Genomic DNA, 17,174 nt, shown 5'->3' on the forward strand with positions numbered 1-17,174 from the left:
CTTGACTTTAAGTCGTCCATCTGAGAAGAACAGCTTCGATTTTCATAATTTTAAATTAAACCGAATGCTTGTCATGAAAGGCAAGCATAAATGTGTTGCATTAGGCCTATAGGTATGGCCCAAAATATTTTTGGAATTAAACAGAATAATTATATAGAAAAAGGGACGCAAAGTAGCTGTAAACTCATAGCCAGAACACACATCAGAAACTCCTGAGCACAGTATGAAAGGCGACGTGCCCTTAATATTTTCTAAAGGAAATTATATAAATTGCGCAATTGATCTCCAGCTGGTGCAAAAGATGCGGACTTCGCACACTTGCTGCGGTCAGTGACGCGTGGGATGATGCGCGAGCCCTGAACAAAGGAGAAGTCACGTGGAAGCGATTGTGAATGCAGCGGGTGCGTCCCGGGACTGTATAAAAGACCTGACATCCACACTGCCTCTACACGGAGAAAATTGCACGTCTCAGGTAAGTAACACTCGCTCTTCTCTCACAAGGTCAATTTATTTCTGAACAGTACTTGATGGAAAACCAGTTTGTCTTTAAAACTATTACCTTCTAAACTTCCAGTTAATGGTCACCGAGTATTTAAACGCGTATTAGTTGAAATAAACTCCTGCATCTATAAGCTACTCGCATCTTAAGATGCTGTTTATTTGTGTATTTTCAGTTGGGTCTTTTATATAATACTGTTTGGATTGAAATATTTTAAAACCTGTAAATTAATACGTTTAATTTTCCTTTTTCCAAAGTAAAAAAAAAAGGATCTGACATTTTATTGCCAGTGTTTTAAGACATAGATTTTTCCTGTTCTGATCTTTCCTCAGGTGTACTTGTCTGCCCATCAAAATGAGGTCTCTTGTGGTGATCTTTGCTCTGGCTGTTTTTACTGGTATGAAAAAAAAATCTTCATTCACTCATGGCTTAGTGTTTCTGTCTGTTTGGAATAGCAATGCACAATGATATATAGTGCATCTTTATTAACTATTGGAAATTATCCAGCTCGCTCATTTGTGAATAACCTAATATGCCATAAAGTTCACAATCTTTTCACACCCCTTATAGGCTGCCAGGCTCGTAGCCTGTTCCAGGCTGATGCCCCTCAGCCCAGATGGGAGGAGATGGTGGACCGCTTCTGGATGCACGTGTCTGAACTCAACACACATGCTGACGGTGTGGTGCAGAACATCAAGGGCTCCCAGCTCAGCAGAGAGCTTGAGTAATTTCCATCATACCCATCGTCTCACATTATCAAATAGCAAACATGCTTCTGAAACACCGTTCATGACCAGCCTCTTTTTTTTTTGCAGCACATTGATTAGTGACACAATGGCTGAGCTGAGCACATACAGTGACAATCTTCAAACCCAGCTGACTCCATATGCTTCTGATGCTGCTGGTCAGCTGAACAAAGATCTCCAGCTCTTGGCTAGCAAACTGCAAACTGACATGATTGACGCTAAGGAACGCACCACTCATTACCTGCAAGAGCTGAAGACCATGATGGAGCAGAACGCTGAAGACGTGAAGAACCGTGTCAGCACCTACACCCGCAAACTGAAGAAACGCCTAAACAAGGACACCGAGCAGATCCGCAAGTAAGTCTGGATGCTCTCTCAGGTGGCTTAAATGCAAGCTCAAAAATTGGATAAAGCTTTTAACTAATTAAAAAATTAGGTAATTTTCGAAAATATATATATTTATAGTTTACTCTTTCATTTCTTCCAGCACTGTGGGAACCTACCTGGGAGAGCTGCAGTCTCGTGCTTCCCAAAATGCTGAAGCTGTCAAGGACCGGTTCGAGCCCTACGTCAGCCAGGCCCAGAATGATGCCAACCAGAAATTGGGTGTCATTAGTGAGCTGATGAAGTCCCAGGCGCAGGAGCTGAGCGAGCAGTTGGAAGTCCAGGCTGGAGCTCTGAAGGAAAAGCTGGAGCAGGCTGCCGAGAACCTGCGCACATCCCTAGAGGGTCGCGTGGATGAGCTGACCAGCCTCCTCACCCCTTACTCCGAGAAGATCCGTGACCAGCTGCAGATCGTCATGGACAAGATCAAGGAGGCCTCAGCAGCTCTTCCCACTCAAGCTTAAGAGCTCCACTCTTATATAGAGTTAACACCAAATCAGAAACAAGAAGGGAGGTTTTGTGTTACTGAAATGTGCTTCTTTCATTCTGTGAGAGGTTGATAAGGGGTTAAGAACTGGACTCGACTGGACTAGCACTGTCCATTATTGGACAAAAGAATACCATGTACTCACCATGTTTACTTTCTCAGTATTAACCCACTGTCTGAGGATATACTTTCAGTGTCTTTCGTTAGCATACAGTAGAGCATTTTTAAGATCAATCAACTTGCCTGTATTGGCAGTTATCTAAGGGTTTTTTTGTAGTTAGTGGGGCCAACATGGCACCATTCAAAATAAATGTTAAAAAAGTGCCTTCAGCTGCTGAACTAAATCAGAATATATGTAAAGATGAGCTTTTTAGCCACAAATCCACATATAAATGCTTGTTTACTTTACGTGTTTGTGCACGGTTGTATTTGAATTTGTTTTCAATAAATGTGTGTCCTACTTATTTGTCACTTGATTCTTGTCAAGTGTATTGCAAAGTACTTATGAAAACATTTCTGTTCTCAACACAGGCATGTTAACAATCCCACACAAATACATACATCTCCAACATATATATGTTAGGGGTCATGAGATTCTTGTCATGGTTTTTAGGAAAAAAATAAATAAAAATAAATAATTTAAAAACTCTCTCTCTATATATATATAGTTTCTACAAAATAATGATAATAAGAAATGTTTCTTGAGCATGTGACATTAAAGACTGGAGTAATGACTGATGAAAATTCAGTTTTGACATCACATAAATAACGCATTGAAATATACTGACACTTAGAAATACATAGTAAACTTAAAATGTAAAATTGAAATGAGTTAAATTGGAATTATTTCACAATATTACTGTTTTTACTGCAGCCTTTGTACACAAAATTTTGCAGAGCCCAAACATTAGTACAGTAATGTATCTTACAAAAACAATATAATGACAATACATATAAACAGACAGGCAATGCACTGGTACAGTAGCATGAGTATTGTACCCAGGGTGCGAATTACACAGTGACCTTCTGGGGAGTAAATTAGCATGATTTTGTGTATTTTTATGTTTAAAAATGTTTTAATGTAATTAATAATGTGCCCGATTCATTAATCAAATTAATCTCAAATGAATTAGATTAATTATTGCAGATTAAAGTCATTATTAAAGATAATTTAAAGTCATTATTGTGTTAAATTAGAAAAGCACTGAATAGACCTTGCAAAAAAAGTAGCTCAAGAAAGACATATTTTGATTCAACATACAAAAACACTAATATACTGTATTATATATTATAATATACTACTTTAAATATAAAACTAAAAGAGCCAGTAGGTGGCGGAAAATCGCTGGCTTAATGAGTGAGCCATCCAGTCATTCATTCAACCGATTCGTTCAAACGGCTGATTCATTCAGAAGCAAAGCTGGCTGTATTTAGGAATGGTTCACTGAATCATTAGCTCAATCGATTCGTTCAAAACCGTGGATTCATTCAGTAATGAAACACTGCTGTGTTGATCAGCGATGCACAACAGTTCTGTTTTATTTTCATTGGCGAACTTGCACAAAAACAGACAATATTGACAATACTGTGTCTAAAATGTAACATAATATTAAACATACTGTTTATTGAAAAATCAATATCACATTTGCAATCCTGCAGATATTCGGGGAGAAAAAATCAGCTCTCTTGCTCGAGTCATGTGATATTTGCTAAAATATATCATATATACAATAAAACAAACCCAACCATTGGTATTTTTTGCCCTCATATCTTGAATTTATGCTCATATAACTGCATTTTAGGCTTCATCACGCATTCAGTCAACCCCACCCCCACATCTAGTTTTGACATCCAGACATCCATCAGGGGGATCAAGCCTTTTTAGTGGGGTCTGACCCGGGTCTGAACCCCCCGTATTTCACACCCTGATTGTACCTGTTTCTTAGTGTATTTCTGGCTATAATCTGAATCTTTCTCTTAATAACAGGCTAAGAGATTAGTCAGGCTGAAACATGCACTGTCAATTTATACAACACAACTATTAATATAAGATATAATATAAGAGTCAGGAAAAACACATAGGCCTACATATGCCCTTACAAAAAGCAGTTAGCATTTAACAGTCTCGTATTTCCAGATTTTGTATGTTTAGACAAGACCGATCCAATTCCGCAGTAAACTTTCACTTCTATATACCCACTTATTCCCCCTATTTCTAACTTCAGCTCACTGTCACGCATCTCTCTTCCTTCTTCAGCATTTTCCATAGGACTTGTGTGGGCAAGACCCATCTACTGGTCACACCTTTCCTTCTCCAGGAACCTGAGATTTAAACCATTTCTCAGTTCTGGAGTTCAAAGAAAGATCTGCTTATCTTGGATTTAAAAAAAACATTTCATTCTTTGGCAGAATTCTAATCAATCAGGTGCAATGAAACCACACTTTGTGACCCCCTAGTTTATATGAATTTCTTTTGGAAATGGATAGTAAAACATGATGAAATGTCTGACTTTGATTTTTATCTCCATGATGAAAAAAGCTTATGAGTCATACTAAATTCTGTATTTTGAAAATGTAAATTTGCAGAAAGTTTTCTGTGAGGGATATATTTAGGGGTAGGTGATAGAATATAGAGTTTGTACAGTATCAATTATGTGTACGGATAAAACCCCCATATATTGATAAAGTCCTCATAAAACATGAAAACTCAATGTGTTTGTTGGCATAGGTAAAATACAGTAAACACAACTCATAACACTCTAAACACAAGGGTAAAAATGTCTGGAATTAACATACTTAAACTACATCCAAAGGGAATGTTTAGACTAAAATATAGAATTCTGCAAACATAATCAGTGTTGTGTACAAGTTTTCAGTCAAGCTGAATGAATCACAGACTAAAACTTTAATTAAAAAAAAGAAAGAATGAAAGAAAGAAAGAAAGAAAACACAAAACAAAGGCTTTCCCAATTGGATAAAACAGTGTACATGCACATTTTTCCATGTGAAACGACTCACATAGGTTATTTAAGTTTGAATAATTAAGACATTCGCTTCACATCATCCTTTTTGGAAAAAAAAAAAGAATCTAAAAAAATTTTCTGTCACCCTCTGATAAATTCTCTCCTTCAAGCTTTTGCTTTTGCACAGAACTGTTCACTATGAGAGCCATGTTTCTCAGCTTTGATTGTCTCAGGATCAAAGGACCTGTTCTCAAAGCACCATCCCCTCTTTCTCTCTCTCTCTTTTTCTGCTGCTTTGAATCTCAAGGAAGACATGTTGAGATCTGTTTCCAAATTCCACTTGCTTGCCTGCGGGTCTGCTGCACAAGGAACATGCTGTGCCACTGGTTATGTTCACTGTCTTTGTTTTTTCCTTTTTAATCTCTGCTATCTTGTATTCACGCTCACATAAGCAACACACAAATGCACTGGGACTGCAAACAATGACTTGTATTGTAAACATAAATTTTTTTAAATTTCACACTGTAAAAAATTATTGTAATTTTAACAGGAAAAAATATGGTAAAAACTTGTTAATGTTAAGTTCCCCTACTATATACGGTGAAAAGTCTATTGGTAAATTTCATAAAATACTGTACATAAATACTGGAAAAAGAACAAGTCATCCTATAATTTACAGTGAAAATGTCATTTTCAGAATTCAGCTGCCACAGTTTGATCTGTCTAGCAGTTGGAAGTACACTATACCAGTAGATGCCACCCTGCCTGTTTTTTTTACTTTCATTTTTCATAATCTAGGAAAGATTTACAATTTCAGTCTTTGTAATTGTTATATTCCTGATTGCATGTTCTTAGTTTGTTCTCCAATGTCAGCTTAACAAATTAAAAATAATATATATATATATATATATATTTTTTTTTTTGGAATTTTTAATATTCAAATAAAAAGCTGAGAATTTGAGTTAATTTGATATATTTTTTATGTATTATATACTGCGTGTGTGTGTTTATATATATATATACACACACACAGTATATAATACATAAAAAATTTTTTTTACTCAAATTCTCAGTTTTTATTTGAATATAAAGAGATATAACGGCACTAAAAGAAAGAAAGAAAGAAAGAAAGAAAGAAAGAAAGAAAGATTGATTACACAACCAGTTGTTATTGAAAACATTGATCATAATTCTGGTTACTCCCCTGTTCCAAGAAGAAAGAGTCCCTTTCTTCACTATAGACTGATGGATCTCTTGGTTAGCTTGAAATACCACAACACTGAATGGTCCTTTTTAATAGCAAACTGATCTGAAGCTTCAGCTTTCAAGCATGCAGGTGTCTGGCAGAAAATAACACAAAACAATCTGCAAACACTTTAGAACATAACTGAAAGCCCAGGCCTTTCCTGTTCCTGTTTAGATGAAAATATCTCTTTCAATATTTCAGACACGCCTACTAATTCATTTTTAACCTTTTTATTTTTATTTTTCAAGTTTGTACAATTAAAAGTCAGTTTGCGTTTAGTTTTTGTCTTGAGAGGCAAACATCAACATCACTGGCAAGCAAAACCAGATTTTTTTTTTTTACAAATTCAAAATGTTCTTATATTAAGAATTACTAACTCTGACACACACCTTTTGTTTTAAAAGTCAAACAAAGAACCTGAGATGGCACAGCATGCCACCGACTAGACACGCTGATGAACATTTCTATTCTCACATTAAATGAAAGACTATGGGTCACTGACTAAATATACGAATTTGAAAGAAAAATAGGTGGCAAATGATGCACCCATAAGAAGGAAATCTGGAAGCGGTTAGCAAGACTTTGTCAAGAAAGGTGCTACAAAGACTGCAGTTAACTGACAAAAGAAACACTTCAAGCCCCCACCGCCACAAACTGTGAGTGATCAGATGTGAGCAGAGGTAACTGCAGATCACTGACTCTCGGCGTGATCCCAAATAAACAACATGTCCTCATTTGCACAGAGCCCCACTTCCCCTCTTTTGAGTCTAGACACTTTCAACACTTTTGCATGTTGTCAGCTTTTCACTGTCAGCATTTCCTATCATGATCAAGTCTTTTAATAGATATGCCATATAGTACAAGAAAGTGTGCTATTTTGCAAAAAAGTTACCAAAAAAAGAAATCAATAAAAGCGCAGAGAGATCTTCTTGAACTAGAAAAAAAAATAAAATAAACAGGTCATTGGCCTTTGCCTGGCAAGAGCTGCTGAGATCATGTGTGTGTGTGTGTGTGTGTGTGTGTGTTTGTTTGTGTGTGTGTGTGTGTGTGTGTGTGTGTGTGTGCGTCACACAGTCAATTCTGTGTGACAGATTTAAGATCACTGGTGACAAGATTTTAACTCTTGGCCTTTGTGATCTTATTCCACCATGTAAGAATTTAAATGTTATTATACTATTATAATAAATACTGATATATATTCACGAGTTTGTGGTCGGTAATATATTTTAATGTTTTTAAAAGTAATTTAATTGAAGCATACAGTAAAACATCATAACATAATATGAAATATTAATACAACTAAAATGTTATTATATATAAGATTAAAGTTTTGTGTTATGTATAGTCCTTACAGTCACTTTAATAATAATAACACTAACAACAATAATTTATTTTAATAAATCTTGGCAATGTATAAATAAATAAAAATTAACTACCTTTCCAGACTCTAAGCATCATAAAACTTAAGTACATTAATAATAAATATATTTAATCACATTACAGCACATTAGACGTGATGTGTTTGGATCTTTCAGCAGAGCATATGTCATAAACATAAATACACAGCATTGAACATGCTTTAATTTATAATGCTATTAAGAAGGCTAGTGCATGACACTTGGTCAATAAAAGGTGAAGAGATCTAATCATCTTGCTGACCTAGAATCCAAAGGTGGTTTCAATGCAAGCGATCAGCAGTTACTAAACTCCTGCATCTTTGTTATGCCTGTAGACAGCAACCGGAATGAAACTGAGCTGATTACATAAAAAAACTCCCAAGTTATGCGCCTCCAAATTGGCTCATTGTGTAGTGAAAACCACAAAAACACTATGTTTTAAATTCAGGATAACCATCTAAGGTTAAGAGTATGTTCAGACATACAGTATTTACTGTATCCAGGAAGACACAAGACAGTATGGACAGTGATCACATACTACCTTCATTAGGAAAAAAGATCCTCTTTAGTTTTATGGACAGTCAAGTGGATGGTGAGCGGATGCTAAGATAACATGCACTCTGGTTTCACAAATTGCCCGAATGTTGCCATTTTATTTACTTCCTCTGTTTCTTCATCTGGTATCAATCCCTAGACACAGTAAAATGGTGTGTTCTCTAATACCGATTAGAGGTTCCTCCAGTCACTACTTCCAGTTTCAGGAATGTTTACATAAAATAGTGTAATGCGATCTTTATTTACCACTTTGAATAGATAGTAATGAAATTGATGTATATATATATATATAAAAAAACTACTCTCAACCATAATGGGAACTAATATTTTAGATCCTTTTTTTTCAGATCCTGAATATTCAATAAGGAATGATTTTACCACAATACTATCCAATTTAGTTTACGGTTATTTTATTAGCACAGATTCAAACGTTTTTGTGCAAAATGGGCTGTAGATACTGAGTTTTGCTAGTGTTTTAACTTAACTGAGAAATGATTTCATTAGTTTAGTCCACAGACAGTTGTTTTGACTTTTACAATAGTTTTGAAAAAGTGTGTGTTGAGAGGAGCACATAACCAATTGTAAAATCCCCGATAATGAATGGACGTTGTACTACCCACGGCATCAGTGTACCAGATAAAGAAAATACCCTCCGTCTTGTAACATTGTTTCATTTGTGACTGTTATTGTTGTTTCAAAGGTCACTGAACTGATTAATGTGTACTTCTCAGGAATAATGAAACAAAATCTCTGGGAAACAGAGTTTACTCACCTTTAAAAGATGTGCACTATAGCCATTTGTGACATGGCGAAACATAGAAAGAAGATCAACAGAGAGAAGTACAGAGTGATCGCAGGAGGTCTTGATAGGTCAGAGGTGGTGTTATCACACTACGTCAGTTCAGTACCGCTATAAAGGGCCAAGCCATCTGTGGGGCATTACAAGCTCAACCCAATTCTCTCGAGGACTGCAAGAAAGGTACGACAGCTTACATTTATTCCTGTTGTGATAACTTTCCAAACTTTTTACGAAGTACGCAGCGAATCTAGCGAGCTTTACACTGAAACAATAGAATAAACGTTCTTGTCTTAACGTTCAGTAAATAAATACGCAGTCTATTGGCGACATCTAGGTGTCGTTGTTTGCCATCATCGCTAAATTCAGCAGCTTCGAATTATTCTTGTTAGATAATTATTTTAATTATTCGAACCCGCTTGGAAACATAAAAACATAATGCGTTATTATTTAGTTTTGCATTTATCTTGTTTATTTTCATTTTTATTGAAGCGGGCGTCTTCTAGTCTTAAACACATAGGCCTGATTATCTTATGTAATTAAACTTCGTGTTAAAGCAGATGAGTCTTATGATACATATAAAATGTATTTCGTTCAAAATATTTAACAACCAGTTAGCTACGAAGTTCCTAATAGGGAAAGGGAAAACACTTGTCTAGACACTCTAGATGTGATGTATAGGCTTACATTAATTTTTTTTACGCTGGCTAGTCATCAAATAATTTTACCCTAAATCAGTCGAAATGACAATTGTCTGTCATCGCTGGCTCTCTAATCGCGTTTTATTTTCTGTATGTTACAGGAAAGGCTGCAAAGATGAAACTGTACCTGGCTGCAGCCGTGCTTATGCTTGTGCTTGCTGTACACACAGGTAAAATCATCCCTCTGATGCTTCCACAGTATACAACTCTTGAATATCCTCAAGGCCTATTAAACAACAATTCGTAGTCGATTTACATTTCATGAGATTTCCACATTAACAATGCATAAATTATATTTAAACAGAGGCCCAGGATGAGCCCACACTGGAGCAGCAATTTGCCAAATTCCAGACCCAGGTGAAGGAGATTGCAGAGGACCTGACAGAGAAGACCAAGACCACCTTCGAACAGCTTGAAAAGAGCGAGTTTGCAGTTAAAACCAAGTAAGATTATCATAATTAAATTTTTTTTTTAAGTTTAATAAAAATGTATTAACATTACAAGTTATATTTATGAAATGTATTATTAGGACATTCGTGTTGTTTTTGCACTGGCATAGAAGCTGCTTTCATTTCTAATGGTCAGTTAGCGTTTTCTAATATGAATTGGTCTTTTTGTCTTGGCAGGAACTGGTTTACTGAGCAGTTTGAGAAGGTGAAGCAATCCTTCAATTAAAGTGAAAACCAACAAATTTATACCCTTCTTCCCTGCAATCTTCAAAAACTGTATAATCTGTAAAATAGTTTATAATTTTGTTGGATGCTGTTAAATATTGTGGGGGGAAATGTAAAATCTAAATATACATTCTGGATTTTTTTTCAAAAGAATAAATGGTGAAACACAACCCATTTGTTTTTGCATCATTTGTAAGATTGATCATTTAAAATGTGTTCACATTATCAATCCAACAACTGAATATTGAACTATTTTGAATATAAATTATTTGAATTAATATTTATTATTTGCATCAGCCTACATAAGAACAATATGATACATGAAATAATTTTAAGTCAGTTTTGGTAGTTTATTTCTATAACAAATAAAATAACAAATAAATAACAATATTCAAACACTTAAATGAAGACACAGTATCAATGTAACAATTAATAAAGTATCAATCAATATACAATATATAGGCCAGTATGTAAAGTTAAATGCAAATCATAGGTCAAAGGGATTTTAACATCAGACCACATGAGGTTAAAGTCACTGTTTGTCCTCAGTTAATGATCTGAGCTAATGATTCCCATGATCAACATCAGTCTGTACAGTTCAGCAATCAAGTGGACCCCTTTTCCTTGAATTACATCCCACTATTGAATTTTCTGGCCTAAATGCAACAAATGTAAACTTGTTTTTCTGTTCAATGCCTCAGTGGATCAAGGTTGTATTTATAGAAAAACATATTATGTATATATATATATATATATATATATATATATATATATATATATATATACACACACACACACACACACACACACATCAAGTGGACACACACACACAGTTTTTTTCTGATTCTTGATGTAATCCCAGACGGACTGGATGATGGTGGGATCAGATCTCTGTGTGGCAAAAGGAATGTTTCGAAATGTAAACTGAACTGACACACTACAACAAAAGATAGACATAACGCTTAGAACCATTTTTTTGTTGGTAAAAATACTAATGGCCTAAGACTTATGCACAGTACTGTATACATGTGTGTGTGTGTGTGTGTACAGGATTTTCTACACTGGTGGGGACTTAAACCTGAATACTCACCAACTCATGGGGACTTGTGTCACCGTGGGGACCTAAATTGAGGTCCCCATGGGTACGAAAGCTTGTAAATCATACAGAATAATTTTTTTTAGATTGTGTGTGTATCATACATATACATCAAGTGGACACCCCACAAACAAAACTGCCAAAACTACTACTAAAATATGTAATTGTGAATTTGTTTCTACAACATTTCTTATTTATAGTAAAAATATTTATATCACAAACTCCAAATTTGGTTGTTTTGGTCTCATCTAAGTAAACAGCAGGCAGTGCCTGCTCAGAAATTATGTGTGACCGGTTTCTCAGAATGTGAATTGATTCAAATGCAACACTACTGCAGCAAGATATCATTCTTCACAGAAAAGCTCATCACAAAAACCTCAGAAAAACTTTATAAAATCTGAGATATCCAGCTGATAGTTCTTCTGAAGACAAAAACACTGCATTTACTTCTACTGCATTAACTCCAAAGGTACATATTTACTATATGTGTTTAAGGTTTACTTGTTACCACCAGACTGTAATAATGTAAGCAATTCTAGATCTATCACCACCAAGTAGCTAATTCAGTTGTTTATTCTTCCAGATGTCCAGACTCATTTTCTTTGTTCTGGTTTTGACGTTGCAGGGTCTGGCTTTATATATGCATGTATATTTTATTTATTAATTTATATTTATCTAAAAATATCAACAGAAACATCGTTAGCATGCAACTTATTTCTAAATCTTTAAATCTATGGCCCCTTAGTGTGTTTGACATCATCCAACCCATTGCCCACTTCTGCTCCAGACAATGCTGGACTTCTTGGAAGAGCAAAGCAAGTGTACAGGTACTGTTTATTCACTGCTACATTTCTTACATAAAATGCACCCTATACATGCGTTTAATGTGTGAACATGTTGTTCTACATTTTCTGTTTGCTTGTGCGTTTGTTACAGGGACACAAAGGCTAAAGTTCTAAATCTTGGTGGCATAGTGGCTGGATTTGCTGGCATGTACTATGAGGATCATCTCAAACCTGTAACTGACTCTTACATGGAGTGGGCAAAAGACCATGCAAGTTCATGTGGGAGAGAGTGAAACACAGAGTGACCACCTTCAGATCATCCCAAGATCAATAAGCAGAGCAATTCATAGGGACCAATCCCAATCAAACCTCATAGAAATTTTCAAGGTATAGATATTGTGGAATTAATACACCAAATCATACATCCAATGTAGTCATGCCATTGTAATGATGCACAACTAAACAAAGTGCAATTCCACTATGTCCAAATGTACATGAAGATTATAAATGAATAATACAATTATTTTTCTGTACATTTCCTTTTAACACTAAATTAATAAAAATGGATAATGTCACAAAAAATGGATTGCTGAATCTTGCATGAGAAATGCATGGATGAAGTAAACAGAAAAAAAAGTTAAAGAAGAAGACAAAGGACAAAAAAAAAGATGTAAAATGAATGGAAACAATAAATATTTGACCAATAATTTAATGTAATTAATATTATGAAAAAGGAAGAAAAAAGGCCCACAGGTTGTAGATTAGACACGTTATGTTCCAAAGTGGAAAGTTCACTAGGGTCTGCTTCTGTCAATTTGGCATGTGGAAAGTTTTTCACAACCTTTGGACAGCCTTTGCTTAACCCTCATTAGTTTATGCACATTAAAGTCAGGAATATTGATTCTGGCACTCAAAAATGAAACAGCTGTCTGAGCACAATCAGTACATTTAGTGCTGAATAGTTATTTTTTTAAAATATGTTTATAGGAATGTATTCTATACAGATATTAACTGTAATTAACTGTAAGACAATTAAATATTGCTTCTGAACAATATGTACAGTGAAAACTGCAAATAAATTTGAACTGGCTTCTAGATCTAATATCACTCTATTAGTGGGTAGAGAAAAGATATAGGTAATAAAAAAGGTAAATAGTTTCCATATTATATTTGAATAATTTGTTTTGGCATCAGTACAGTAACAATATAAAAGCCAATCATATAGCTTTACATAATATCACACTTACAGCCAAAATTGGACCTGTAATTGGGGGGGTAATTGAAAACGGGTAATTCTTGTCTTGAATGCACCTTATGTTTCTTTGTATAAATGTACCTGTTTAGTGTATACATTTATCCTAAATGCATCTTTAATGTTCTAACAAATACAGAGGGCATGTGAATATCCTCGATTAGTGATTTCATAAGTATCCTCTAATGCCTTATTAATACACTCAAAGGGAGCAGTGGACTTTGAGTAGGTAAACCATGGTGTACATGTTTGCCCTGTAGGAACAGTAGGTCCACCCGTGTGTGTGTGTATGCATGCAGCAAAATTGTGTGACTGATTGTGAGTTATTGAGTGTGTGTGTGTGTGTGATGATGATGTTTGCTTGGTCAATCGGTCAGGCAGATATAGTGATGGACGGTAGACAATATAACTGCAGACGCAACCACTGCAGTTGACTCCAGTCCATTATTTCTCTCTACAGGAATCTCACTAGCACAAGGTAAAGTGAGTCTTCACCATGTTGCTCTTATACATGCATGCATTAACCTTTAATGATAAAATTACTTACAATGCATCACTATTTTAAAATGCGAAAGACTATATTAAAACTGCTGCATTAAAACAGTTGAATCTTTGGTTTGTGCATGTTAAAAATGACTTTAAGTGTTGAAAATTTGTGATATTTACATTCACTGACATGTTCAGCAAGCATATAATGTCTAAATTTCTGTTGTTCTTCTCCTAGATGAAGCTGACATTCGCTCTCATTCTTGCACTCCAAGGTAAAAACTAGTTCTTGAAAATGTGTCTCTCTCACAACTGGAAAAAATAATTAAACATATTAGAACAGAAGACTTGAGGCCTGTTCATGTCAGTTTGGCAAGATTATGACCTTACTGGAAATTCAAGGCAGATTTAGTTCATTTGAAGCCATCAAATAACAGAACAGAGTAAAATAACAGAAGTCACCAGGTTATTTGCATTTAGTTTTGTAGGGTGAAATTGAGACACTTTTTGCTATAGAGATGACTGGGAGACTGTCTCATTTATCCTGAATTAATCCTATACATGAATGATTGACATGTAGGTGGCATCTCAGCATGAAGCCATGTTAAGGGGAACAGCGATTTACTAGACGCACATACAATTGTGCAGACCTTTATCTGGTCCAAACTATCCTTTTTTACATGTTTCCATGAAAAACAAGATTTTATACACATAGTAATCAGGAACTTTACAATAAATGTGTGTAAACATGCTGTTTAAGGTGGGCACATGGATGTTTTATATCATTCTAAAACTCTTTTCTTCCTCTTGTAGTGTCGGCGTGTGTGTGGGCACAGCAATGGTCCGAGCCTGACAAGGAGTTAGTGGAGAAATATGAGGGGCTGAAGGCAGTTTTCTTTAAGAGGCTTGTCAATGCTTGGGAAAAAGCCAAAGATTCCGTTCAACCAGCTCTAGAGAGCGCACCAACAGGAGGACAAGCCAAGGAGATTTTTGAAGAAATTAGGAAAAGCCCAAGAGTGGAAAGTGCCATCAAAATTATAAGGTGAGGGATGCCTCAAACTGGTCATCTTACTGCATCACCAATTCCATATCATTCTAACAACCTTCATTCCATGTGAGTAAATCTATAATGTTTTGTGTGCTCCTTTCAGTGGTCTGGCCTCTGAGCTTGAGCCTGTTGTGAACAATGCTCGCATGGCTCTTCTCGGTGCTTACGGCCACTATCTGCGGCCCTACGTTGGAGAACACCTGGACAAAGCAATTACCAACATCAAGCCAGTGCTGGATACTGTCCTGCCTCATGAGGGTTAAGAGTCTGCAGCTCATCAACCACTGACTCCTTCAACCCAGCAAAAATGTATTTTCATTGCTTCAATAATGGATCCAAATCTGAAACTATCTGACAGCTGTGTGTCCAGCATGTCGGTGCAGTTTTTTTGCATGTATATACTGTATCTGTGTATTTCATACTGTTCTGTTCAGTGCAGGAAAAAAATAACATCCGGTCCACCATTAATAGAGTATGAATTATATGATTTTTTGTGCCTCATAAAGAAACAACAAGACTTATACTAAATAAAAACATTTGTAAAACGCAAACCCAAGTTTTGAGTGTGATTAATTAGAACGGGTACTATAGCAAAACAAAAACTAAAACATGGGTACATTTATGTTAACATACTATAAGGTATTTATTTAAACAATATAATTTAGTGGTTTATTCCAAACCTGAAAGGTCAGTGTTCACAAGTGCATTCCACTCTTGTGTAATGACCAATAATGAGCTGCACAGTCCCTCTCTAGTCTGACATGAACATAAGAATTACATTCTTTAATATACGTATTCACAAAATCTGAACAAATGTGTAATTCAATCGAACAAAAATCAAAGAATATGCTAGAAAGCAACCATTGCTATTCATTCTCTGCCTGTCACTGATAACTAGTTTCATACAATTTTCACTTTTGGTTATTTTGATTATAGTTAATGGAAATTTAGCTTCTGTCATATCTAATGTAATGAGATTTTATAATAGTTATATAGTAGTTTAGGCGCAATAATAATTGTGCTTTTTTGAGAGTGTGAATAAAACAAATACTACTACTATTACTACTACTACTACTACTAATAATAATAATAATAAAAATAATGTAAGACAAATAATACGATTATATTTGCTCATACTTTGTGAACATCCCACTAATGATAATAATTAAAACTGGGAGCATATCTTATCCAGCGTTTGTACTACCCACGTAAATGATGCTTAAAATTCAGCAGTTTATTGAGGAGAGGTAGTGTATACACTCTTAAAAATAAAGGTGCTTCACGATGCCATAAAAGAACCTTTTTGTCTAAAGGGTTCCATAAAGAACCTTTAACATCTGAAGAACCTTTCTGTTTCACAAAAGGTTCTTTGTGGCGAAAGAAGGTTCTTCAGATTATAAAAAGGTAAGAAAGAGATGGTTCTTTAAAGAACCTTTGACTAAATGGTTCTTTGTGGAACCAAAAAGGTTCTTCTATGGGATCGTTTGAAGAACCTTTTGAAGCACCTTGATTTTTAAGAATGTACTATTACTAACGGGACATGATTTTCACAAAGATGTTAAAAAGAGGAAAGAAAATTCCATAGACTTACTTGTCAAAGAGACTTTGTAAGCAACCACCCAGAACACCCATGCAGAGCTGATCCTCCCTATACACAAAGTATGCAAGCTGCGTAGGGCCCCCGAAACACCAGGGGGCCCCCTTGCTCTCAAAGATGATTTAATTTTAGTTTTGTTTTTGAATTTGGCCACTGGTTATGAAAACATGAATGTTCATTTATTTTAGTGCGGTGCGCTGTCGCCCATAAAAATCAATCAAATCATGTAACGTGAATGTCATACAGTGTCTTGCTCGAGAAAAAAACAAAAAAAACTAGTTGAAAGCTTACCGAGCCGCGGAAGAGACACTGTTTCTCAAGCGCTTTCCGGGAGCGCGATTCGAGACGGAGTGAACACTTACAAAGGCGTTTCATTAATTCATAACTGAATGACCTGGATTCTTCCAGAAGACTCAGCAACCCCTGCTGCTCTCTCTAACAACTTCTCTTTCTCTCACACTC

General features: G+C 35.5%; 2 protein-coding genes across 2 annotated transcripts; both read left to right on the plus strand.

Moving 5' to 3' along the window:
• The first annotated feature begins 390 nt into the window (after positions 1–390).
• On the plus strand, positions 391–2,580 carry LOC107582089 (apolipoprotein Eb-like). The gene is made up of 5 exons (XM_016267819.1): positions 391–472; positions 832–896; positions 1,070–1,223; positions 1,315–1,602; positions 1,733–2,580. Exons 2-5 carry the CDS (start codon positions 854–856, stop codon positions 2,091–2,093), a joined length of 846 nt encoding a protein of 281 aa, XP_016123305.1. The 5' UTR covers positions 391–472; positions 832–853; the 3' UTR covers positions 2,094–2,580.
• A 6,582-nt stretch (positions 2,581–9,162) lies between these two features.
• LOC107582170 (apolipoprotein C-I-like) lies at positions 9,163–10,618 on the plus strand. Its single transcript, XM_016267899.1, has 4 exons — positions 9,163–9,256; positions 9,876–9,944; positions 10,079–10,217; positions 10,401–10,618. The coding sequence occupies exons 2-4, from the start codon at positions 9,890–9,892 to the stop codon at positions 10,447–10,449; spliced, it is 243 nt and encodes an 80-aa protein (XP_016123385.1). The 5' UTR covers positions 9,163–9,256; positions 9,876–9,889; the 3' UTR covers positions 10,450–10,618.
• The last annotated feature ends 6,556 nt before the right edge of the window (positions 10,619–17,174 follow it).

The sequence above is a fragment of the Sinocyclocheilus grahami genome, unplaced genomic scaffold (genome assembly GCF_001515645.1).
Source record: "Sinocyclocheilus grahami isolate Dianchi unplaced genomic scaffold, SAMN03320097.WGS_v1.1 scaffold40.1, whole genome shotgun sequence".
NCBI lineage: Eukaryota > Metazoa > Chordata > Actinopteri > Cypriniformes > Cyprinidae > Sinocyclocheilus > Sinocyclocheilus grahami.